The sequence below is a fragment of the Leptosomus discolor genome, chromosome Z, assembly GCF_034619465.1.
Source record: "Leptosomus discolor isolate bLepDis1 chromosome Z, bLepDis1.hap2, whole genome shotgun sequence".
Taxonomy (NCBI): Eukaryota; Metazoa; Chordata; class Aves; order Leptosomiformes; family Leptosomidae; genus Leptosomus; species Leptosomus discolor.
This window is the reverse complement of record NC_141419.1, coordinates 29,580,663-29,607,143: the sequence shown is the minus strand read 5'-3', so window position 1 is coordinate 29,607,143 and position 26,481 is coordinate 29,580,663. Positions and strand designations below refer to the sequence as shown.

Below are 26,481 nucleotides of genomic sequence, written 5' to 3'. Positions count from 1 at the left end.
ATCACAAGCACTGTGTTTTCCTTGAAAAATTCTCAACTGTTGTTCAAAATGAAATGATGAAAGGATGAAACATCAGGGCACAGATTCCAAAGAGAGCCATCCTTTATTATGAATAATTTTTTATCTGGTCAGTTTACAGACTGTTTATGTTCCCTGTACAAAATGACACTAGGCAACTCTATTGGCAAAAGGTTTGTTTTTACACATTTGCAACACCTTTGTTGAATCCTGCCATCTTTTAAAATTATTTCAAATTAAAAGATGGTAGCATCTTTTCAAGTTTTTCTCTCCTCAAAAGGATAATAATTAACTTTCAGATATACTACATAAAATTGCTATGTGTAACTACAATCTGTAAATCTAGTACATAACTATGTAAACTTTGACTGGTTTTGCATATATCAATGGCTTCTGAATAACCTTAAAGGATTCCTTTATTAAGGAAACAAGTGTTTTGTGATACTTTACTCAGACAATTTACAAAGATACCCACTGCACAATATTCTCTTTAACTACAACAGTTAAACACATACAGAAAGGCTTGTCCAGCTCTAAACAGACAGTAATACTCTTAGCAATAGTCTAAACAACAACAGCTCACTTGATCTGTAACTGAACAAGGAAAAACTACACCTCCCTCTTTCCATTTAAATCACGAAAATTTCATTATATTTTAGTGTTTTTTTTTTTCCATTTTTTGAAGGAGTCTGAGAAGGAAACTTCCTTTGCACCTCTCAGATGTCTGACTGCTGGAACGTATTTCTCACTTAGAACAAACACATCATTTTGAAAAGTAAATTTACCTGGATGGCTATCTGGCCACTTGGCAAATCCACCAACAAGGCGATCTTGAGTTGACAGGATGTAATTTCGGTTTTTCTCAAAATTTGTATATTGGAATATGTTCAAGAGCTGAAAAGAAGTTAGACCATTACAGTAACATACTAAATCTTAGTGTATTTTTAATACTAAAATGTAGTGCCTATTTATGAGATAAACAGTGATAGCAGAGATAGCACTAGCCCAGTAAACCTCCATATCCTGCATTTTTGTGGGGTGAAAGGCCTTTATAGTGAATTGTGCATATTTATGCACTTGGGCCAAACATGTAACTCTTTCAAGCAAAAAAAAAAGATATGATGCTTAAGGAAATCAAAGCAAGTCAATAATTATCCTGCAGCTGTTCTGTACACTACCTTCAGTGTTGCTCCCACCCAAAAGGAATAGCAAGTGTCTACAGGTTTGTTGGGTCGTCCATGGTAGCCATTCTGTTGTCTCATTATACACCACCTTCTTATTCTGTTCAGTTCTTTTTCTGAAAAAACTTCCTCCAGTTTACCCATCAAACACAGTGATGCAATACCACAAAATGTAGAGCCACCTGTGAAGAGAGAGTTGTTTTTGCAAAGTTTTGATACTCAAGACTTTTACTGAAGTCTGTATGACCTCAGTCAGAACTTTAACTAGGGTAATAGTGATTAAATCATTGGATTTTTAGAAGTATAAAAGTGTTATTTTTAAGTCTAAAATCCAAATAAATAAAACCAATTTAGTTCAGCATGTATACCAAAGGGCAAAAAAACCCTCACACCAACTCTTGCACAAATAAACCTGAACTCATTTTCTTAAAGCTCGATTGCTTCTTAATGCCGTGCACTTGACATTACACAGCAGTCCAGAAATAAGTACATTGCAATGCAACAGAAAACATTTCTTCATACATAACTTAAAAAAGAAAGCTTTGGGATGCCAGTAATCAGACTGAAGCGGAGATGCCAAAGGCAGCCTCAGATACAAACCTCCAGGGCATATAAACTGACAGAAGTGTCTGATGAGCAGAAAGCCAAAAAAAATTTAAGAAAAAAAACCCCAAACACATGGTTAATACTATGAAAAGACTGCTGGACTCTCAAGGTTGTAATAAACACAAATTACGCTTCTAAGGAATTTTTTGTGGTCAAGGAAACTGCATGGTAAAATTTGGAATTGGAAAAGAAACTCATGTTCTTTGTCTGAGTATCACGCCATCTCTTTTTAAAGCTCACCAAAACTCTTTCTGAGTCTACTACCTGATATGGTAAAACTACAGCCTGGGAAAGACCGAAAGCAAGCTGTTGATAGAAGACTTGGGGCCCAAAGTTCATTACACTACCCTGGTGCTAGAAGACCCCAGGAACTGTAAAGTTATTTTCATGCTGATGCTGAAATGCAGCAGGAGAAGGATGCTGAAGTAATGCTATCTGTTATCACTGGCATTCTACAGTAACTTATTTAAGTAATTTTTTAAATATGTCAGGGTATAATTTAAGTTTTTCAACTTTATCCATCCTGCAGGAAGAAAACAGATGGAATCCTATCAAAGTTCAACACTAAGGACAAAACTAGCAAATATTTGATAGATTTACTATCAGTGACATAGAAGTCAGTAATTTCTCTGTCACAAGCAGACCACTACATGGCATAAAAACATTTTGCTCAAAAATAGCAGTCTCTTAGGAATTCCTATCTTCACAGCTACCAACTGCTTACAGTAATTAACTGCTGCTTCAACATGAGCTCCCAATGGATGCTGTAATCTATCAGAGGAAAAGTCTCTAGGTTTACTAATAGCTGCTGAAACTGGAGATTATCAGGTGCACTGCACAAAAGATCTTGCAGATAAATTCAAAGCAGCAGTGGTACACATGGAAAAAGTTTGCTCTGTCAGCAAGAGATAAGACCTACTGCCAACACCTTTCAACAAAACATTCATGAGGTCAGATTAATCGAGCTAATATATTAAGAGCCCATCTGGTCTGATATTAAGCTGGAACTAAGGTAAGAAGACACAATATTCTGAGGCGCGTTTTCAATTTGCTTCTCTTCATCCCACTTCCTTAAAATCAGAAAAGAAGGAAAGGTATGACATAACCCATACCTCTTAGAGCATTTTCAATCCCAGCATTAAAAATAGGCATAGAACATTTTAACATTCTTACCATGAGATTCCAGTCCAGCTCCCTGTGCCAGGCCATTATCATAAGACTGAAGAAAAAAAAAAACCCCACAAACCAGTTACTTTAGAACCACATCACTTTCACAGACATTGCAATTTCTCAGTTTACTAGCAAAATTATTATCAGACCACAATGACCATTCAACCTGATGAAATTCTGAACCTACACCTCAAAAAGCTGTTGGCACAAAACAGTTAACAGATCAGCCTTGTTTCAATGCAGGCAGTTTTTATGACTTTCATGGAATTCATTTCAGTTGTGACTTATGTTAAAAGTCTGAAAACGAATAAAAATTTCTTTGCCAAAAAGGGAAAGCAAATGATGCAGATAAGCATTAAAGAAAAAGAAAATAAACCTCATCTTTTTTCTTTATAAAAAAGGAAAAATGGGTATGCAATCTCAAATAAAAGTAAATGGATAAATTAAATCTGTCTCTAACCCAAAAGCTGGTTAACATACAAAAAGACAAAATGCCAGGTACTACTGTGTGTACAAGGAATGCCTCAGCAAGGAGCAAGAACACCAGGCTTTAAAAAAATGAAGATGGCAGGGGGAGGAAACCAGAAGCAACAACATAATAAACAATACCATTGGACTAAACTTGACCTGCCTTACAAAATATCACTATTAAAAATACCTCAGCAATGCTGAAAAATCACTTTGTTAAGTGAAACAAAAAGGAGAAACTTGAGTCTGATGGATAAAGCACCAAGAATATTACACTACAGGTCTGTTACAAGCAATCTAGAAGATGATATTGTATATATAGGAATAACAATCTTTCTTCCCTAAAAATTCAGTAAACCATTTTATAAGAAACAAGAGATCACAGTAAGTTATTCATAAAATGGAAAATGTTTATTTTACAAGAGTTCATAGAATATGTAATAAATTATCACTGGACAAATATCAAATGTTTATTAGGAACAAAAATGAAGTTTAACTTTTTAAGTTAAATTACACAGGTCCTACACCTTCTATATTAACTGCTCAATTCAGGATTGATCTGATCAGACAGTTAGAAAGCAATTTTAACTTCCACCCCCGCCAAGTGCTGACTATCAATCTCTCACATTTTCTCCAAAACATCTAACAGTGGCTAGTAGATACAGGACACCTCGACAGACCACTAATCACTCCCATAGTGCTAACTAAAGAATGGCTACAGGGCTAGCATGTCTTCAGGAATGACCTAAGGATTATTTTGTAGACCTGTTTTTAAAGCTGACAGTGAGAAGAAGGGAAACAGAAGCAGACACAGAAGCTACATTAAATCTATATTCCTCCGTTTTTCAGTCGTTGCCACAAGTTGAAGCAACTAAAAAGATTAACATCTGACACATGTATTTCAAGCTGCAGCTCGACCTTCTGAAGTTTGAACCAGTCCATTTTAAGTAATCCCTATGAACATCTGAACGTTAAAACACACAGTGTAAACTCTTCCCACTGCCTTTTGAGGATGCAATGCAAATGTGCTGCCTCCACAGACCCGCTAATTGCTAAGCAAAGGCAAGCTGATTAGCAAAGCTATGCTGGCAAAGCTAATTAACTCTACCAACTGTAATTGTAAGAGGAGGTGGTTTGCTTCATGTATGACAAAGTAATTAGCTCGGGAGAAAAGCTGTTAAGAGTGCATCCCAGACAGTGTACTACGTTGGTCTGTTCAATTAGCTTGAAATTTTAATAGACGATAGTTGACCTTTGGCTGACTGCTGCCTATTTATATTTACAGACAGCAGCTGCTCTGCGGGGACTTGCCTGCATTAAAGAACTAGGGAAATATTTTTGTTTCTTTGTCCTTTTGAAAAGACCTAGGAAATCACATGCAAAAGAGGCTCTACATTACTGCAACATGAAAACTACATAATTAAATACTATCCTCAGGAAATGCGTAAATCCAGTAGGGTAGAATCTTTGCTTCACAGTCTAAAAGTTTCACGACCAGCTTAGTTTTATCAACAGATGCATATACCTGCATTTCAAGAGGACTCTACTAGACTAGAAGCATCAGATGATACATTTAAAGCTTCTTGCAATATCTCTACTCAAAAAACAAATTTGTGGTAAACAAAGCAAAGTTGCGAAAAGAAGGAATTTAGAGTCTGTGGAAGTAATTCAAAATTTCAGCATCGTAGTGTCCGTTGTTTTCTGACTAGTGACATATCTCACTTTTTAATTTGAAAGCTAAAAATCAACCTATGCTGATAAAAAGTATGTGATAGGAACCTGACTATTTTACTGACAATAAAACTGATCCAGTTATTTCTGTGACCAGTGTTGTGTAAACACTTTTTACACAAGTGATAATGAGAGGGCTATCCATTCTGTATGAAGATCAATTCTCTCTATCAGTTACTTTTCTGAATAAAGCAACACCATTGTTTCATGTTCCAATCTTATGCTGTTCTTGACATGCCTAACTACATAAACCCCCTCTCTCCCTCAGCTATATTGAATTATATCTGTCACAGTTCTTATACTGCGTCACTAGAGAGCAAATTCCAAAGAATAAGCTAAGAAAATACAGAAGCTTATTACAAAGATAATTGTGTTACTCTCCACCCAGATTAGTTCCCCTTCACATGTATGCCAATTTGAATAAACAAAAAAAAGTTTGTTAGATATCACTTGCTTCATCTGCGTGCAAACGATGACATATGATAGTAAAGCAAAATCACACCTTTCTGTCACAGCAGTTTACTCCTGACCAAGGCAATCTCTCTTGTTTTATAATTAATGGCAGCACCAGAATGAGGTAACATTGTAGCAAAACAGGATCAAGCATTTGCAAGAAAGTCTGTAGCAATAGTCGCTGTATAGTTACATAAGGATTAACGCATGAAACAATCTTAAACAGAATTTACTTTGAATTGTAATATATGTTATTTTTATCACTATTTACAAAATCTTAACAGATTATTTAAGTGATCAAGCCAACATTCTTGGACACCACATTTCGCATTCATTGTATTTATTTAAGAAATACACTTTAAGAAAGACTTGGTTCATGTGATATGTAATTGAACCAGAATACATCTCAAGGAGAGTTGTGGAAGGAGATGAAAGAGAGGAAAGAACAAGGACCACCCAAAATTATTTTCGCAAAGAGCTGCTCCCTGAACATTTGACACTTCTTCAGTCCCATCTTCAACTCTCCAATGTGACCAAGGAGGATGCAAAGATTTTGTGTATTTGCCTAGAAGTGCCAGACACTTTGCAACCAAGTTAGTGCACTGAAATACTAGTCTGACCAAGCAGTGAAGACCCAGAAAACCCAGACAAATCTAGTGTACATGTGCATACCAACTCTGCAGTGAATTAACAGTATACCAATGCTTTTAAAAAAGAAGTCATACTGAACACAGTGTATAGTCAATCTACCAATTCACAGTAAACCAGACAAAAGAATACAGCTTCTCTTCTTACACATTAGCGCATGCTAAGATGACTGCTGCCTACAGAACACTGCTTACAGGATCTCTTTAAATTACTCTCTGAGCTTGGCAGGAAAAGACATAGGTCTTTGTGATAAGCCACAGTGTCTTCTGGACTTTGACCACGCCCAGACTCCAATTTTACTTCAGTAGCCAACTGAAGTATTACTACAAGCCTTTCCAAGTGGTCTTGTTCTGTTCAGGCTTCACTTTTTTTTTTTTTTTTTTTTTTTTTTAAAGTGGTGTCAGTTTTTCCAGTAGAAGCATAGTAATTGGAATTTGCAGGTACAAGGATTAATGCTAAGTCTGTAGAAGTAAACTATTAAGTTTGGTTCAAGATCACTGTAGACAGTAAATCTCCAGTGCCACTTCAAAGCTCCAAACTCTAAAAAAAATCTTCACTTGCCTGCTCTACAGATGGCCACATATAGTGTTCTCTAGTTCTTGTCTCAGAAAGAATTGCTCCCTGCTCACTTCATCTTTTCAGTGCTAACTACTACTCTACATATCTCTGTCACACTCCACTTAATCATCTCATTTCCAGAATGAAAAGTCCTAGTATATTAAATGCTCCTTTTACACAAGCTAGTTCATACCTCTGACAATTAAACTCAATATACCCTTCCTAGTTCCACCGCACCGTTTGGGACCAAACCTGCACTCAAGTGTACAAAATGCTAACTAACAGCTAATGTGACATATAGAACACCACAACGAGGATTTTGCTTCTTGGTTTTGTTTTCTATTCTTCTTAATGTTTGACTCTCCTGTTGTATGTCCGCTAAGGTATCTGATTAAAGGCTAATCTCAGTAAACACAAAGGTCCAGCAAGGATCAGAGGAGGAAGAACCCTCCTGACCTAATCAGTGAAAAGCACGCACTCTGACTCAGCTGCTCCCTCAGACTGTGAAAGAAGAATGGATAAATCATTGTCCCCAGGTGAGACCCACCCAGAGGATTCAGCAGGGATATTCTCACCTTGGAAATCCATGCCAACTAAAGTGGGCTACTAACTACTGGGGTACAGGGGCTCTTGTGGGAGGGGTTCTTGTGGGATGCAGGGGAAGAAAATTCTGAGATTGTATAAAACTTGTTATGGGGTGTTTTCCAGGCAATCTAGGGGTGTGCACAACCTATTAGGGGACGGCTAGGGAAAGGACCAATGGTGAGAAAGTCAAGATCAAAGCAGATTGGGGAGGACCAAGCAAGGGAAAAGGGGGACAAAAGGTGCTAGTGGAGTGTGAACAGACTGCTGGTCTGTATGCTTGTAGGACTGAGCCCTGCCCTTTATCACCTTAGTCCGTCCAAGACTACGGAAGTGTGCCAGGAAGCTTCTCGTGATGTACAGTAAGAAATGCTTATGCATCTAACTACCTCCTTAAAAAATAACAACCAATTTTGTCTGAAGCAGGAGATTAAGTCTTTTTTAGACATGTTTCTAATTTAAATTTTACAGTCTTACTGCTGGCAGCAACTACTAAAACATACTGGTTTACAACAGAAGTTGTATGTTATCGTAAGTGTGGCTCTTTTTTCTGGAACAGAAGAGTTTACTACGTATGCTTACTCACATTCAGGGAATTGTAGTTTTCAAGCTTACTCGGCTTCTTTGAAAAACATTTATTTTAATCTTGGAAAATTAAACTCAATTAAACTGATGAAACATCATGAAAAAAACCTGAAAACTCTTTTGCTCCAATCAAATATGAAGACAGCTTCCACAGACACAGAAAAAACTGTGTATATACTAATATTTTCCTTCGTTCCAAAAATCTAATAAATAAATAATGAAGGGCATGACTTGAAACACTTATTAAGCTCAAACTGATGTCAATAATAAGATTTTCCTTTATTTCTGCGTATCATTTAAAAATCAGGACTACAGCTTATTGAAATGATGCATTTTATTGATGCATTGCTTTATTTATGCACTTTTTCTAAATTAAAAGAACATCTGGCCCCAGTTTTCCAAAACTTGCTTTCAATTTTAAATTGAGTTTTAAAGAAAAAAGATCAGATTTAATTTGCAATGAACAACACATTGAATGAAATTATCTTGCAAGTACACACATTACAATGAAAATACACATGCAAAAAAAAGTACTTTTTCATTTTCAACTCTGTAAAGTAGGAACAGAAAAGAAAAAAATTACCATAATACTTCAACTTGGACAGAGATTTTTAGTCGCAGTTAAGAAATAAAGCTAATAACTGTAAAATGTAGTAAGAAGTAACACTTTGCGAATACTCACCATACTTCTTCTAATGTAGTCTATTGCTTTTTTCATATCCATGCCTGACCAGTTATCGAGCATGTAGCAGATGCAGGAAGCACAGTACACAAATCTCATATCGTTCTCACTTCCTTCCAGCACTGCACAGAAACTAAAAGAAATGTTTCTGTCATTACACACTGTACAGCCTGTTATATCAGCAAATACAGAAAGCAATTTAAGGAATTCTGTAATTTTTCCTTTAAAAATTAGTTACTTTATTTACAGTATCCCATAAACACAACCCAAAGCTATGCTAGATTTTCTTTTTAGATGATGTGATTCTAACTAAACAAAGCAAAATTAATAGAACTATTAACATTTAGGGGCCTGGGTGACTTTATCTCCAGAAATGTAATGACACTGGTCTTTACTTATTCAAAGATGTTAATGCTTACAGTCTTTCACCTACGACAGTGTACACCGATGTATTAGTTACAGTTTCAATGCTTACTGGTTTGGGCAGGATTCTTTGCCTGCCTATAAATCTTAATAGCTCAAAAGGCTTTCTTTCCTGACTGCAACTTCAGGATCAGTTTCCCATGTACGTATAAATGTAATTCTTATTACCACCATTTCTAATACAAATGGTGAAAATTACCTTCAATCCAGTTTTTGATTTCTTACAGCTACAATCTTTCCAAACTCTATGTACATTTAAAAGTTGTTGTATCTGGGTTATCTAGGTACAATTCTGTGCTCACTCAGAGACCCCTAAAATGAAGATGCTGTGATTTGGATGCTTGTATCAGAAGCAGTGTGGCCAACAGGAACAGGGAAGTGATCGTGCCCCTGTACTCAGCACGGGTGAGGCCGCACCTTGAATCCTGTCTGCAGTTTTGGGCCACTCACTGCAAGAAAGACATTGAGGTGCTAGAGCGTGTCCAGAGAAGGGCAATGAAGCCACTGAAGGGTCTGGAGAACAGGTCTTATGAGGAGCGGCTGGGGGAACTGGGGTTGTTTAGTCTGGAGAAGTGGAGGCTGAGGGGAGATCTTATCGCTCTCTACAACTATCTGAAAGGAGGCTGTAGTGAGGTGGGGGTCAGTCTCTTCTGCCAAGTAACAAGCGACAGGACAAGAGGAAATGGCCTCAAGTTGTGCCAGAGGAGGTTTAGATTGGACATTAGGAAAAACTTCTTCAAGAAAAAGGTTATTAAGCACTGGAACAGGCTGCCCAGGGAAGTGGTGGAGTCACTGTCCCTGGAGGTATTTAAAAGACTCTGCAGACATGGTGCTTATGGCATGGTTTAGTGGTGGACTTGGCAGTGCTAGGTTAACAGTTGGACCTGATGATCTTAAAGGTCCTTTCCAACCTAAATGAGACTACGATAAACAGAAATAGGTAATAAGTTTAATTACCTGTGACAACAAAAAAACCTTAACTATTTGTTCTATGGTTTGCTGCCTGACAAGCCTCCATTTGGTTCAAAGAGCTAGTTAGTACATTTTGATGTCTTAACCATTTGCAAGAAGCCAGCACAATAGAGTACTTTGATGAGAGCTCCTGACAAATCTCTTGTAAAAAAAAAAAAAGAGGAAAAAAAAGGTACTTCGGGCTTTAAAGACAAACTTTTAAGCACGCTATCATCACTACGACACTCCTTTGATCCTGGAATTCAAATATTTAGTCCATTATCTTATTGCATAGAAAAGCCCCCAACATTTACTGGGAGATACCTTCATCTCCCTGAACCCCAATGGTGCCAGGCCTCGCTCTCTGGAGCTCAGACAGGGATGAACTCCATTGCTCTCTGGATATGGCAGAGGATGTTCTAGGAAACCAGAACACTTCTTAACATGTGCCAGTACTACGGTTTACAATCTCACCCCATCCTCAGGTGACAACTGCACTGTATGTTATCCAGATACTTCAAATCGCACTCAGCTAAGGTAGAAATTAAAATACACACATTTATTCCTAACGTAAAAAGAGACACTATAATTTCTAAAACCACACGCCAACATTGCATTTTTATACTTGTCTTACCAAAAAAAAAAAAGTTTTATTTATAGATGTCTAGGCAATAGGCAGACATTTCACCAAAATAAAAGCTTTCTTAACTCATACAGGGTGACAGCAATTTCATTGTGAAGTGAAAGACAATTCCTTCAGGAACAACATTTCTGTAATTCTGCATTTCTCAAAATACTCTGTCAAAAATAATATTCAGCAAAATTTAACAACGTAGATCATGTGCACCAGCAGAACTTTTCATTAGCTACCAGCTTCAGCCTGCATTAAAAACAAACTAAAACCAACCCCCACCAACATAAGTAGATCAAGGGGTATATACCACGTATTTAAAAATGCATGCAAAAAGGACAGATCTCACAATGAAGTTTAGTAACACTATACTCCTATTACAAGGAGTATATAGGCTAATTCATCCTGTATTATTGATCTCTTCCATCTCTCAAAACTAAATAAACCCCATTCTTCCACAAAGCAGAGCAAACATTATCATAGAAGTGTTCCAGGGCCCTATAAAAAACAAAAGAATACAAACACAGAATACCTCACTTACCTGAAGGACAGAGCAGAAAACCTACTATCCTGAAGACATAAACCAATCCATTACTTTCCAGTAATAAGTATCTGCAGTTGTAAGCAAATAACATTGTGCTCCAAAATACGAAGGCAAATCCATACACAAAGTGCTGTTTGGTCCTGTAAACAGTCATGTGTTCTATGACTGATACTGGTTACACACCAAAGTATTTTCTAACAGAAATAAAAGATTATACAGCTAATTTAATAAAAACCCCCATGTTTCTTACATTTCATTCCACATCTGGGTTTTCTATTAACCTTGCAGAGAGTTGTAGAATATAAAATATCTTTTACCTTCCATCTTCCAATTGGAGAGCTCTCAGTCCTGCCAGTATGGCATCTTTATTTACTCGACTTAAATCATCTCCAAGAATAACCAGACATGACAGACCTGTGTAAGTCATTGCTATGTGCCCACTATCATAGGGATGAGATATACCCGGACCCTAGAAAAATGGGAGAAAAAATAAAAATATTGAAACATTGTAAGACCTTATGTTACAATCAAGCATTTATTTAAAAAAAAAGAAAAAAAAAAAGAAAAAAAGAGGTTCTTTTCCATTAACTCACGATGGTTAAATTGAAGACATCCCACTCAGCTTTTCTAATCAAACTAAGATACTGTACAGCTTTGCTAAGACTGATATTTATGCAAGAGTTAAGGAAAAAGATGGGATGTGCTCAACTGTACGTAAGTTTGTCTTGACACACCACTGGGCACTAGCTTCCTGGCAGCTGGGTAAGCACCGTTAAACAGCCAAACCTCTGGAGGTCTCTTCAAAGATTTTACAGTGTAACGATCTACAAGTACAAAGCAGCGTGAAGGATTATTAATAATCTCTCTGCCAATTGAAACAATACCGAATTAGCCTCTCATCTACTTTCATCTGTATTCTAAAACAATAATCAGAGCTTAAAGAAAGTATTTACACAGCAAATAATGTCAACTGAGAAGCTAAAATGAGAGCTAAATGCTGACTGGTCACATGATACAAATCACAGTAATGGGCAGAGGATTGATGCAGGTGTGCTAAAATTATTATTTTTCCTTGTGATATTTTATAGGCACATCCTGGACTATCACTTCATGAAAACAGAAACCACTTGTAACAAAATGACTTTGGATACTTGGGATGGTTCAGTTTGGAGCAACTTGAAGAGAACTATTTTAAATGGGATAAAAGCTATTTCAACACTCAGTAGTAGAGAAAAGCAAGTTTTAAATCACATTTTACTAGCACTATTGCCTATTCAATTGCCATTTTTGTTGTGCAATTCATCCTAAAAAACACATGCAAAAAGCAGTATAAAACCAAATGTAATATTATATTATGTGTAACTGGTATTTTTCAGGCAAATCACGCTTATTTCCAAAGCCAAAAAACTTTGCTTCTAATAAGAAACCGGGAGAAAAATACTTATTACCCACTAGACAACACGGAACTGTTCTCAAACTAGGGAATCAAACACAGCTGGGAAAGGGAGGCAGAAAACAAGGTGAAACTGGCTGCAGCAGCACTGAAAAAGCTCTAGCTGTGCAACAGTGAAGAGGAACAAGGGAGCAAGCACTGTGAGTTACATCTCCTCTCCCTCATTTCTAGCCCTGGACTCTCTCCTGCCCTGCACATCTGCCAGTGACATACACAATCAAAGAATGGTTGAGGTTGACAGGGACCTCTGGAGGTCACTTGATCCAACCCCCTTCTCAAGCAGGGTCATGTAGAGCCGTGTGCCCAGGACCATTCCCAAGTGGCTTTTGCGTATCTCCAAGGATGGAGACTTCTCAACCTCTCTGGGCAACCTGTGCCAGTGCTTGGTCACCCTCACAGCAAAAAAGTGTTTCCTGATGTTCAGAGGGAACCTCCTGTGTTTCAGCGTGTGCCCATTGCCTCTGGTCCTGGCACTGGGCACCACTGGAAAGAGCCTGGCTCCGTCCTCTTTGCATCCACTCTTCAGGTATTTATATATGTTGATGAGATGTAACCCCCTGAGCCTTCTGTTCTCCAGGCTGAGCCTTCTCTCAGCCTTTCCTTGTAGGAGAGGTGCACCAGTCCCAGACAGACTCCCCCATGGGGCACCCCACAGGTGGAGGACAGCTGTGCCCTCAAACAGCTTAGAAAAAGCTACTGCAGTCACGAAACATGCTTTTCTAACTTGAGTGGATGCCAGGGTGTCATCCCAGAAGGAACAACTTGGCCTACCATACCAATTTTAGGGATTTTAAATCTAACAGAACCAAAAAAATCTTCTTTTCAGAACACCTTCCCTTTAAAAATTATATTATAAGCAGCCTAACACCTGTGATCCATCAACTTATTTCAAATGTAAATTTCTGCTCCAAAAATCCAGACATATAGGGTGATACTAATTTGCCCTGACACAGAGAAGTATTCAGTTTAATGTATCGATTAATTTACTTTTAAGCAAAGCAAGTCTCTATTCTCAACAGCCAAATTTGAACCAGTTCTTGCCCTAAAAGGATTCTCAATGTCCCAGCTCCGTAGCTAAAGCTTCTTACATATTTTGTCAAATGAAACAGAAGACGCACAGGTGTCGATGAAAAATATCTGGAAAGGATCTCTGATATTAGGACCAACTGCTTACTAATGTCCCAGCAGTTCCCGTCAGGAACTATGAAGAAAAATAAGTTTCCAAACATTTGTATAATTGAAGTTAAACTGAAATGAAAGGAACACTTAATTTCGTCCTAATTGGAATAAACTATAGCAGGGGAAATGCAGAAGAAGATGCCTCTGCTCATTTCACACAAATACACCAAAAATGCTGGAGCCTGTGAATCAATGTTAACTGTTCATCACTGCTGTTTACACACTTCTACAGATAGTTCATCTCCAAATCAATACTGACATCAGGGATAACTGCACAGTAATAGATACAGTGAAAGAGTTCGACTTTACATTTGAAAATATTATTTTCAGAGGAAGACTACATTCACTAAGCAAGGAAGGTTTACTCTAAAGATATTCAGACTTGCTTTTTAAAACCTTATTTTTGAAAACTCTACCCAGAAGTTCTAACTACTACAAACATCCTTGGATATTCAGGACATTTTCTAAGCCATCTATAGTTCCCAAACAACACTATCCTTCAAGTGACAATTTTTCATACAGTGTCTACATAAAGTAACTGAAAATTCCCACTTCACGAGACTTTTTTAAACTGTACTTTTCTGTATGCACAGAATTCCACATTGCCTGTAAAGCTTTTGTAGCCTACAAGCATATTTAAATAACTGGGCCCTTCTTTTTAGTGAATTCTGTATTTTAGTATTTCTGTCACACTATTACTCACTGCAGTAAAAACAGGACGCAGACAAAGTGTTATAAGCACATATACTGTATGCTCATGAAGCTAAATAATACCATCCTCCCCAGACAAGCTATCAATACTGTAGTACCTGGACTATGTACAAATTCTATCTGTACTTCCTCTTCTATGCAAAGATTTCAACATGTAGCAGTAGCATACTGCTTTTCCAAATACAGGGTTTCAGCAATACCAGAGCTATACAAAATTTTGCGGTTTGGTAGTTTTAATAAAGAGCACAAACTTTACTTGTACGATACATATAAACCAAGCAGTAGCGTCTGCTGCCCGTACATACAATCATGGAGTTCATAGCTAAATTAGTACTGCGATCTGCTTCTGTCCTTGAACATCAAACAAATATTCAGGTATAAGTTATGCAGAAAAGACTGTTAGGATATATGATTTTGAAATGTCATTATGTGGGGAATCAGGGGGACGGTCTCAGCATTCAAGAACAGCTGCTCGCAGGTCACACAACTACCTTCACCACTAACAGTTTGGTCTTATCACAGGATTATCATGAGGTAAGTAATTAAATTCTTTATACGCTATGTTGGTATACTGCTAGATATCTTCATATGTAACTACTAAAAAGGCCAGTGGAAGTGACAAGAGTCCAACATACTGGTATGCAGCCAAAGTCCTTGGAACGTTTGGTTTAGGGCCAAAAATCCCAAATATGGCCAATATTTCAATAAAATTAAATTAAACACAGAATTAAATATGAGATCATACAATAGTCACAGAGGCCAACATGATGTTCCATATATGTAACTACTGTAGAATTTTGGAAGTTTTTGAGAGCCTAAAACATCTTAATTCATCACATGTGGTTTCAAAAAAAAACAAAAACAGATATACTTATTTTTCAGAAATATATTTTGTATGCTAACGATAGTTATTCAAATTTTAAGTGTATTGGAATTCACTTTATCTTCTACGTTCCATGTAATTCTTTCCAGCTCATTGTGATACTTCTTATCAAATTTTATGTTGTACCTACACACACCAATATATATGACACACTAATGCAACAAAACACCTGAGCCCAAGTAAGAGGATGTCTTTGAGGGGACAACAGAGTAATTAGATATTTCAGACAAAAAAAAATTCCAAGAAAACAACATTTTTTTGCATAAAATTAAGAATTCCCCAAATTTATAGAAACTGGCCCTGCGACAATTTTAGATCACAAAGTACGACTGGAATGGCTTCTCCAAACGTAAAAAGATTACAGCAAGTCTCAAAGGTTTCATGAAAAAATTGCTAATACCTCTAAAATTTGTATGGCTGGGATGAAGTGTTGCTAGACTGCCTCTGCTATGAAGGACAAAGTAATTCAGACATTGTGCAGAAATTTGTCCCAAATTTATCAGAGACAGCATAGACAAAGCACATGATTTTTGATCAGCATCTGCAGGCCTTTTTAAGTTCTGTGTTACGAACAAAGCCCATTTTTAGTGAAATGTAACTATTTCTGCCTCATAGACACTGCAGACTAAAGGGACAACAGCAACTAAGCAAACTGGAAACTTAAACATAAAAGATCTGCTGCCACCACCTCAACCTGTGAGCTTCATGGGCCAAGGACACAGAGATAAACAGAATGAAGTTATTTTAACAATGGCATAAGCTGCATACCAAAAACTAGCAACAAAAAAATCTGTTAAACTGTGGATGGATTGTTAAACACTTAGACTAAAGAAACAAAAGAAATATATTTAATCCAGTAAGGTTATGGCTACATGAATGAGTAATGCAACAGGAATGGGTCTGGAGGGCAGAACAGTAGGTGCTGCGATACTGGTGCCCACACTATATGCATTTCACAGTTCATGTCAGCTGTAGTCTGGCTCCATGGACTAACGGCCCACTAATGCAGAAGTTCATTCAGAGTGCACTTCTGGCTCAGCTTCATTTTAAAGGAGCCCAGTTTGTGTGTCTTGCTCTTTTGGAGCTCTTATAAAGCGCTCTCTACTAATCTGAGCTAATACACTGGTGCAGGCATACTCTGAGAAGACAACAATGCGGATATGCCCAAGCCCTGTTCTCTCTATACACTTCACCTTTTGTGATAATTACCGTTTGTAGGTCACACAGGAAACAGACTAACTTGGATTTCAGCAACGGAAGAAAACAGTTCTGCTCTATCAGCATTATCATCATGGCCTCCACAATCTGAGCCTTCCTTAAAAGAATTAACAGTTGAAGATGCAAGGTGACGGGAAGCTTTCAAACATTTAAATCTGGTTCAGTGACATGATAATGTTCCCTACCACATTATCCAGAACAGCTATTTAAACATAGCTCACGGTCACCAAGAATTCCTGCTGACCACTGCAGACAGGGCTAAGAAACTCTCTCTGCTGCAAAGGCACAGGCAAGACCTCTCTAATAAAGAGTGCTACTAAACATACGCCTGCCTACACAGCCAGAGTCCCACTTGCAAAAAACTTTCTTCTTACACCTGGCATCAGTGTTACAAACATGGATTATTTCAGCCTTAAGAAAACACAATGTTGTGTCAGGAACACAAAACAGATCTTTTTTTTTTTTTTTCCCCCTAAGTGAAAGCATATGTTATTTACCGCAATCTTACAAAAAAGTTCCAGGTATTGGCTTTCAATCTAGCCCCTAAAACTAACTGGTAACACTTCAAAGAGATTAAAAAGACCTAAGCCCATCTGAAACTCTAGGGAGCCTGTTCACCCCTAAATTAAAAAGCTAGTTAAACTCCAATAACACCAAATCAGAGAGTCTGCAGAAGCTGGAGCCACTGCAGAAAATAATTGTTACCTAATTCTAAATGAGTCACGTTTAAATGCAGTGATAGAAGTGGTACTCTTAGCCTTCATCTGCAGTCAAGACTGTTAAGGCTTGTTATGGCTGTGTGTAGCAAGTTGGTCAAGTGAATATGATTTTGCTTCACTTTTGCTACAGCCCCAAACAGCTGCGTAGACACTGCCATCAAACACTGAAAGGGTAACAGCTGAAAAAAAACAAAACCAAATGAGCTGTCCTGGTAACATTTAGTAAAGATGGAAATTCTAACATATCCCTTGCTTTTTTCTGTTTTTTTTGAAGGGTCCCTAGTGACAGAAGACATTTGGCTACCTCCAGTATGGCACTTTCTCAGAGTTCAGAAACGAAACCACTGCAGTGCCATGTAATAAATAGCAACTGTCAATACAAATCCAAAACGCTTATAAGCTTTTTCAAAAACTATTTTTCAAGACATGGATCTAATAGAACATTCTAAAATGACGAATAAAGAAAACTTACAAGACCTTAAACATAATTCAAAAGTCATCGCAATGGATTTCCAAGTCTTTCTTTTTCTGAGTTATTTCAGATCACTTTTGGCAACAGTGCTGGAAATACTTTAAACCTTTGTATGCCAATAAATCAAGCCAACCTCATCCCTCTAATGCAGACGCAATGAAAATAGTATCGCAATGCTCGAATGAAAAGCACATCCATCTGCAAACCGTTTTCTAGAGATAATGACCTTGTAGCCAATTTCCACAGGTTACATGATTCCACCCCTTTGTCCTTTCTGCAGATTGGCTAATGCATTATGAGCCGCTGATGGGCCACAACACATTTCCTGAAAAGGGAATATTTAAGTATGAAGCATGTACTATCGGACTTTGAGAGTTAAATTAAAACACCAGAAAGTGCTGGGAAGGGATGATACCAATCTTATGGACCTTTTGTCTTCGGTGCCATTTACAAGATCTCAGAACTATATCCAGAACTCACCTTTTCCAGCTTTATACACCGGGGAGGATTTGAAAAAGGTTCCCAAAAGCATGCACTGATTTAAGTACCACACAACGTGGCACTGATCGAAACCTTTTGAGGAAACATGACTGACCCATCTTTACTATATCATAGTTTTCGTAAAATTATGTTTTTATTCATTTTATAATGCTGTTACACCACAATAGTAGCATGACAACCTCAACCTCTTTAGGTTGACTATTATCAAAGACAACCGTTTTCCCTCTGAGTAAAACCAGTCTTTTCCTTATACAACTAAACTGAAATGATTGTCTACTATTTTGTCTTTAAACTTCATTTTTAACAAAGTATCCCAGTAAGTCACAACTACAGATCCCAAACTGTTTTAGGTTTTAAGCAGAAATTTTCCTTTTTTCCTTCAAGCTCAGCGGGTGGTTGGATTGCCAGTGAGGTTAATTCCAATTAAAACAGATGATGAATTCATCTGGCTACTGCAGTGCGAGCTCACTGCAGACACCATCTGTAGTGTAAAGCAGGATAAATACCAAAGCAAACCAAGAGACAAATTACCTTGCCTGTCACATGCTGCTGTAGCCCCCAGTGTAGAGATATAAAAAGCCCTCTTCACAATTATTTTTCCCTTGTTAGAAAGCACAACCTCTGAATACTACTGCTATGAGTACTTGGCCGACTTGCTATGCAAAGAGGCATATTCAGTAATTACTCCAATGTAGATTAACATTCCCACAAATTATTCAGAAGCATAAAGTTATGCTGTTAAAAGTAAATAAAAATAAGGCCAAACCAGACTGTACTACCTTCACACACAAGTTTGTTCAAGTGTTTTTACACCCAATTATAGCCGTTAGTGGATCAGATGTCCATTCTTGCTTTCAAATTTCAGATCCCAAGATTCATTCATTCATTTGTATTTAAAATCGTTATCTGTCCACTACAAAAATCAAATACTTGGTGATAATTTAGTGCTCTTCTAGATTTTTTCATCCACTCTTTAGTGAGATTTGACTCCTCACTCTCAAACACAGGAGAGAACTACTGTACCTCTTTCACAGTCCTTCCTGCACACTGGCCTCTGCCTCCCTCTCCTAATCGTATCAGACCTGTACCGTTTTCAGCAGCCTCTACTAACTCCTTTCTCTCTTTCATTAAGGGTGCTTTCTTCTCATATACAGAATTCATTCTCTTGTACCTCAGTTTCACGGGCTTCAAAGCTTCCTCTCTTACAGTCATGACAAACTGCGATGAGCAGAGACTTACCTATGTTTGAGTGGACACCAGGTGCAATCAAATACACACGTCCCATCACAGGAGGAGGAATATCAAAGAAAAGCATGTGCTGCACCACTTAATATGGAGCTATTCTGCCCTGACCTACCAGGTGATATCTTGAGTTAGAGAAGTTTCGCTACTTCAGTAACAGATCAGAAAAGGTGGAGAGTGCACTGAGACAAGCCACATTTTGTATGTCAATTTCTTCACTGCCTTGGAAACTCAAGGGTACCATTTCAATATGTTTCTTATGCATGTTTCTTAAAAGCCCCACAAACATTTCAGTGTATTAACAGTACAAAAATCCCTGCCTTCCAGATATTTTGCAATTATGCAGTTAATATTATAAAAAAGACACGAGATCATTTATTGGCCAATCTAAAATATTTCACACACACACACTTCACTGACCTTGGAGGGATTGAATGGCATCCCTAAATACGAAGAGCCTCTGAATCCACAGCGATGTAAGTTTGATCCTGGAAAAGATGAAAAAATAAAGACTCAACTGACTTGCTTTGCTGAAGCACTCATCATTAACCATAATTCTCTAGTCAAGATCAAGACCTGTTCGTTCAAGACTATTCAAGACTGTTCACAGTATTACCACAGTTTGCATTTGTCTTTCAGTATGTTCCCAACCTCAGTTTGTTATCACTCTGATTAATCAAAAAACCCACAAACTTGATTTGCTGTAATGACAAAGCAACAGATTTTTTTGATTTGGTGGAAATACAGTGTTCAGAGCAGCACAGAATTATCTTTTGTGCTCAGAAAAAAAAAAAAAAAAAAAAAGATTGCTCCCCTGGAAACATGCCCAGAGTCAACAGATTTTTTTTTTTGCTCTCTGGATTCCTGCCTCCTAATACCGTCTGTTCCCAAGCAGAATTGTTTTAAGATACTTTGCAACACGTACCAGGACAAACAAACTGTTTGCAGTTTTAAGTTAGCACCGTACTGTCAGAGTAAAATAGTTAAAACGATGTGAAAGGCAAATTTTTAATTTGAGCCATTTTTCTCTCACCCAAAACACATTGTAGCTATCAAACACTTCTGTTAGTGATTCACTATAATTTGTTCTAAATGTGTCACAGTACATGAGCATGTAGCACACAGAAGTGCGCACAGCACATTGTCTAAAGCTAAGTACAGGTTTGCAGGGCTCAAATCTGCTTCTGAACGGCAAAAACTCAATTACTTTACTCCTCGGCCTCTGAAAGTAAAAGCCTAATGAGTGCTTAGTTCAACAGCACTTGGGTATTTTTAAATTATCTCCTTTTTTTTTTTTTTCAGCCTTTAATCTAAAATTTTCATGGAGATTAGAGAAAATTGCACCAGACTAACCAAACAAGGATAGTAATAAAGCTGAAAGTCCTAAAAGCCATCACTATGGAATGAGGGCTACCAGTTCAGTGCCATTTAGCAACACATTAGCTTCTGATTTTAAATATATTTTGCATGTATGCAACATTTAAACTACAAGCTTTTAGTAGTCTAAGTACTTCAACATGGTTAAAGTACGCAGGTTTCTCTAGCAGACAAGTCTTTGGATCTAGTTTACGTGGAATGAACCACCTGCAATTCTTTACTTCCTTCATTTTTCAATCAAAAGCACTTTTTAATGATTCTACAGGCGTAATGAAGGTCTTTTCAGCCTGCACTAAAAACTAGTACGCTATAGTCATACACACAAAGACAAAACGGAAAGAATATCTGTATCTGTAAATAAAAAAATGCATAACTCTTACATTTTGTTATAATCTAAATCTTCTCTGCAGAGAACATTTCCTATTAGCTTCTGGAGCCAAAAACTTGCATTTCATGTCACAACAGGTTCTGGAAAGCACAATAAATACTAGTCTTAAAGGACTAATCTAAGGTCCTGAAGGATACTGCCCAAAAAGCATCACAATTTGAAAAATGACACAATGTCAATGAAACAGTAAGAGGAGAATTAGAATTTCTACTTCTTAAATACCAGATTTCCTAGGTTACACTGTGGAAAAAATCACCATTCACTTGACCCATTTTCAGTAAAAATGGATCTGTATCTTAAGTGCTTAAGTAAACTATAAACTTCACTTTGAAATGGCACTAATGTGGAAACCCTTAATCCAGAAAACTGTTGCTAGCCTACTAACACACAGCTTTTCTGGCCTGGTGCAAATAAGAACGTGCTACAATTAGGACAGTTCTGCAGTCAAACAGAACTCAGTTGCTAGACGGAAGGGTTTGTCCCCCATCATTGGCCTTTTAGACTGTAGCTTATAATTCATTATCAAGGTAGGACTGGCAGTACAAAAACCAAGTGCAGTGTCTTGTTAGTGGGTCACTTTGACTGGCTTCTGACTTGACAGATACTATGAAAAAGAGAGATTAAGAATGAAGTACATGAAGGAAACCAGGATCTATTATTCCCTTTAGCTGTTCAATTTTCGTGTAATATCTTAAAACTTTTCTTGTACTACTAAACTGGTACCAACTAAAAACCAGCATTGGTAATTTTAAAATGCTGGATTTTTAACTGTATTGCTACCATTGATTTAAAATCTATTTTTACTCTTTACGTCAGTGACTTCTGATTTCTCATCCTAGACCTTACACAATGGCTCCTAGAAAAAACAGAAAAACAGCATGGCTCTTCAATATCCTTACTACTGCACAAAGGGAATTTTATTCCCTCCTCCAAACAGAAAAAAGCCTTTGTCATTAATGTGCATGCAATAGATATTTCCTAGACTTTCAGCATTAGAAGTGAATTGCTAAATTTCTAGTTACAATTCTTGAATTAAAAAATAGAATGCTGATCAGATAAAGGAAGTGTTAAAACAGGAAGTAAACCAGCTGATTTCTAACCAGACAGCATACTGACACCATGTCTCAATTTTTTTTTAGCTTCTTGTGAACACATAAGTTCAAAACCAAATGGGAACCAAAGGGAAATCATGGAAAACCCACTGTCTTTCACACATCACCTCATCTTCTCTTAAGTTTTGTTTTACTCTTATTGCAAAGTACTTGTTATCTTACGTAACAACTTAGTACTGCTAATCAAACTTTCATCTACTTTCCTGAGCCACAAACAGCCTGTCAGAATCAGAAATAGAATTAGAAAATAAGCATACCCTAACGAAAAGGCTATGAATACTTTATGTCCCTTGTACAAAATTGCTGGAGCGACCAGCTCAGCTCCAGCACACTGCTGAAGCATCAAGAATAACTGCAGTTAGGAAATGGTACCACCTAGTGTTCACTTTCAGAATGAAGCATATTTAACCACTCTGAAAGAGCTTAAGACAGAGCAAAAAATAATAAATATTTCAATTGCTGCATGACTATTGCAAGCTGAACAAAACGCACCTGGAAAAAACTTTTCACATTTGACAACAGAACCAAAGAAAATCAACCCTTTTCACACACTGAAAGACTCCATGCTTAAATCAAGAGCTGAGACTCTCCTGTCAAGAAAACCAGGTTACTTATATGTGTGTAGGCCATAAAGTCCTTCAGACATGTAATAGAGCTGCAAGTGATGACCACAGATGGCTTATCCTGGGACGTCATCTGTTAGAGACAGGACATTTTTGTTACTCATCTTTTATGATCTGTCTTTCATGGGAATATTTATTGATAACTTTCACCCTTACTTCTTCCCATTCAGGTAACCCTACACATTCCTCCGGTTCCAAGGCACTTCTCATTTTGCTAAGTACCAGAAGCAAGTTTACTTACATCATTAAAAATATATTAAAAAAACCACCACAGCTTTAACACAGTCAGTAAGACAAAACTAAGCATAAGCAATTCTTACTGAACTAGGGCTAAAAAACAATTATTCTCACAAATCAAAGCAGTAGAAGATATCAAAAAAACCGCAACATTGCATTCCCTAAAATGGAAGTCCATTATACATCCAGAAAAATACTTCAAATGTAGCCGTTAAAGAACCTTCTTGGAGTGAAATTCATTTCTGCTCAAGAAACTCATGATCAGAAACCTCAAAAGTAACAAGGATCGCAAAAATGACATTTTATCCATTTTTTTTTTTCCAGTACTGACACACAAATAAAGAACATAGAACAGTTTGGGTTGGAAGAGACCTTAAAGATCATCTAGTTCCTACCTCCCTGCCATGGCAGGGACACTTCCCACTAGACCAGGTTGCTCCAAGCCCCATTCAACCTGACCTTGAACACTGCCAGGGAGGGGGCAGCTACAGCTTTCTCTGGGCAACCTGTTCCAGTGCCTCACCACCCTCACAGAGAAGAATTTCTTCTTAAAATCTCATCTAAATCTCCCCTCTTTCAGTTTGAAACCGTTATCCCTCATCCTATCGCTACACTCCCTGGCAAAGAGTGCCTCCCCATCTTTCCTGTAGGCCCCCTTGAAGTACTGGAAGGCCGCTGTAAGGTCTTCTCGGAGCCTCCTCTATTCCAGGCTGAACAAGCCCAACTCTCTCAGCCTGTCCTCATAGGGGAGGTGCTCCAGACCCCTGAGCATCTTTATTGCCCTCCTCTGGACCCACTCAAGCAAGTCCATGTCTTCCTTGTGCTGGGGGCCCCATAGCTGAGCACAGCACTGCAGGTGGGGTCTCACCAGAGCAGAGCAGAGGGAGAGAACCACCTCTCTCGACCTGTTGGCCACACTTCTCTTGATGCAGCCCAGGATGCGATTGGCTTTCTGGGCTGTGAGCACACACTGCTGGCTCATATTCAGTTTTTCATCCACCCACACCCCCAAGTCCTTCTCCCCAGGACTGCTCTCGATTCACTCATCACCCAGCCTGTATCTGTGCTTGGGATTGCCCCAACCCAGGTGCAGGTCCTTGCACTTGGCCTCGCTGAACTTCATGAGGTTTGCACAGGCCCACCAGCCTGTCAAGCTCCCTCTGGATGGCCTCTCTTCCTTCCAGCGTGTCCACTGCACCATACAGTTTGGTGTTGTCGGCAAACTTGCTGAGGGTGCACTTGATCCCACTGTTTACGTCACCGACAAAGATGTTAAATAGTGCTGGTCCCAATACTGACCCCTGAGGAACACTGCTCATCACTGGTCTCCACTTGGACATCGAGCTGTTGACCATGACTCTTTGAACAAGACCATTCAGCCAACTCCTGATCCACTGAGTGGTCCATCCATCAAATCCACGTCTCTCCAATTTAAAGTCAAAGATGTCACGCAGGACAGTGTCTAATCCTTTGCACAAGTCCAGGTAGATGTCAGTTATCCACCAACACTGTAACCCCACTGTACAAGACCACCAAATTTGTCAGGCACTATATGCCCTTAAGTGAAGCCATGTTGTCTGTCACCAATCACCTCCTTATTTTCGAAATACCCTAGCACAGTTTCCAGGAGGATTTGCTCATGATCTTTCCCGCCACAGATGCCTGGCCTGTAGTTCCCCAGTCCTTCCTTTATTACAAATCTAAATTTAGACTTTGACAGAAGAAAGTTTTAGGTCCCTGCTGTAGTGTAATGGTTTTCAGCCTGTTATGCATGGCTCCTGGGGGTTCAGACCCACAAGTGAAATAGGTCTCAGCTCTCTCTCTTGGTGCCATTTCTTAGTACAGCAAAGCTAGTGAAGCATCCAGCTGTCAGTAGCACAGTCTTCTTCCCTTTCTCTTACTGGGCTGGCACTAGCAATCCCAGCCAACACAGTTCATCAATGCAACACAAAGCTAACTTCCTGTTAGATAAAAAAATGCATACTTTTCTGCCACTTCAACAAGCTAAATCAGCTCTCCAGCAGGGTCAAACAAGTGCCAGTGTTGCTATGGGGGAGGATGGTGGATGAATATGGCCAAGAAGTGTGCCTTCACTGTTGGTCTGCAATTAGCTTACTTGAGTACAGAGCTTTGGATTCACTCTCTTTTGAAAGTGCTGAACTGGTTTTAAATGTGACCTGCAAGAAACTGAGAAACGTCCTCACACTGCTAAGAGTTGCACTTTAAGATAGTTAAAATAAATTTGAAATTATGCTTTATGAGAGGAAAAATAGTAAAGCTCTGACATGACAAGAATCTTAAGAACAAGCAGTTGGAAGTGGGTCTTTTGTCAATCCTTTTCCAATTTCATCAAGACTTTAGAAAATGTCTTAGTCCAAATACATGTAATTTCTAATAAGGTTTGTAAAAGAGCACGACCCTCCTCAAACTGAAAAAGAAAAAAGCGTTTTTTCAAAATTTCAACTTCTTTCTAAAGGTAAACACAGCAAGGTCTTTCTGCACTGAACACACAAACAAGACAAAAACATGATTACTCATGGACCTAAGAAGAACATTTACTAAAAGTGAAGGAAAAGTAACAATGGCCAAAATCCATGGAACATAAAGCCAAACTATTTTGCAAGAGTTATAGAAGACAGGAGGCCTTTCAAATAAGCAGAAGACAGCAATGAGGCCAAGCATTTAGCTTAAGGATGGTAGGTTTCTGCGTGACGGTCAGCTAGTGTGTGTGACATGCCATTCTCTCCTATCTAGAATTTGTATGGAGTCAGTCTCTAAAACACTTGAGGTGAAATTATGGTACCTAAAGGACATTATTTGTTTGAATCATAGTTATAATAAACCCACAGATGAATACAGTCTGTCCTGACAGACCTTAATCTTTAGCTTCCTTTAGTGCATTTTAATTAGGCTCACAGAGTGTATATTTGCTTTCTTACTCAGCAAGATCAAGATCACACCACTTTGCATTCATGAGCTTTAGTTTCACATAAAAATTTCAGAGCCTACAAATCTCAGAATTGAAGCTTTCATTAGTCATCAGACCTATCACATATCAGTAAATACAAACATGTTACTTGAAGCTACCACAGTATATCATGAGACTCTGCCTAAGAAGTATTCTAAAACACGAAA

At 38.1% G+C, this 26,481-nt stretch overlaps 1 protein-coding gene across 1 annotated transcript in view; it reads right to left on the bottom strand.

Annotated features, from left to right (window-relative positions):
- PGGT1B (protein geranylgeranyltransferase type I subunit beta) overlaps window positions 1–26,481 on the bottom strand; it is a 39,898-nt gene that overhangs the window by 4,412 nt on the left and 9,005 nt on the right. The window contains 6 exon segments of the mRNA XM_086480057.1: window positions 804–912; window positions 1,197–1,381; window positions 2,979–3,024; window positions 8,683–8,815; window positions 11,549–11,700; window positions 20,030–20,097. Coding sequence (XP_086336183.1) covers window positions 804–912; window positions 1,197–1,381; window positions 2,979–3,024; window positions 8,683–8,815; window positions 11,549–11,700; window positions 20,030–20,097 — 693 coding nt within the window.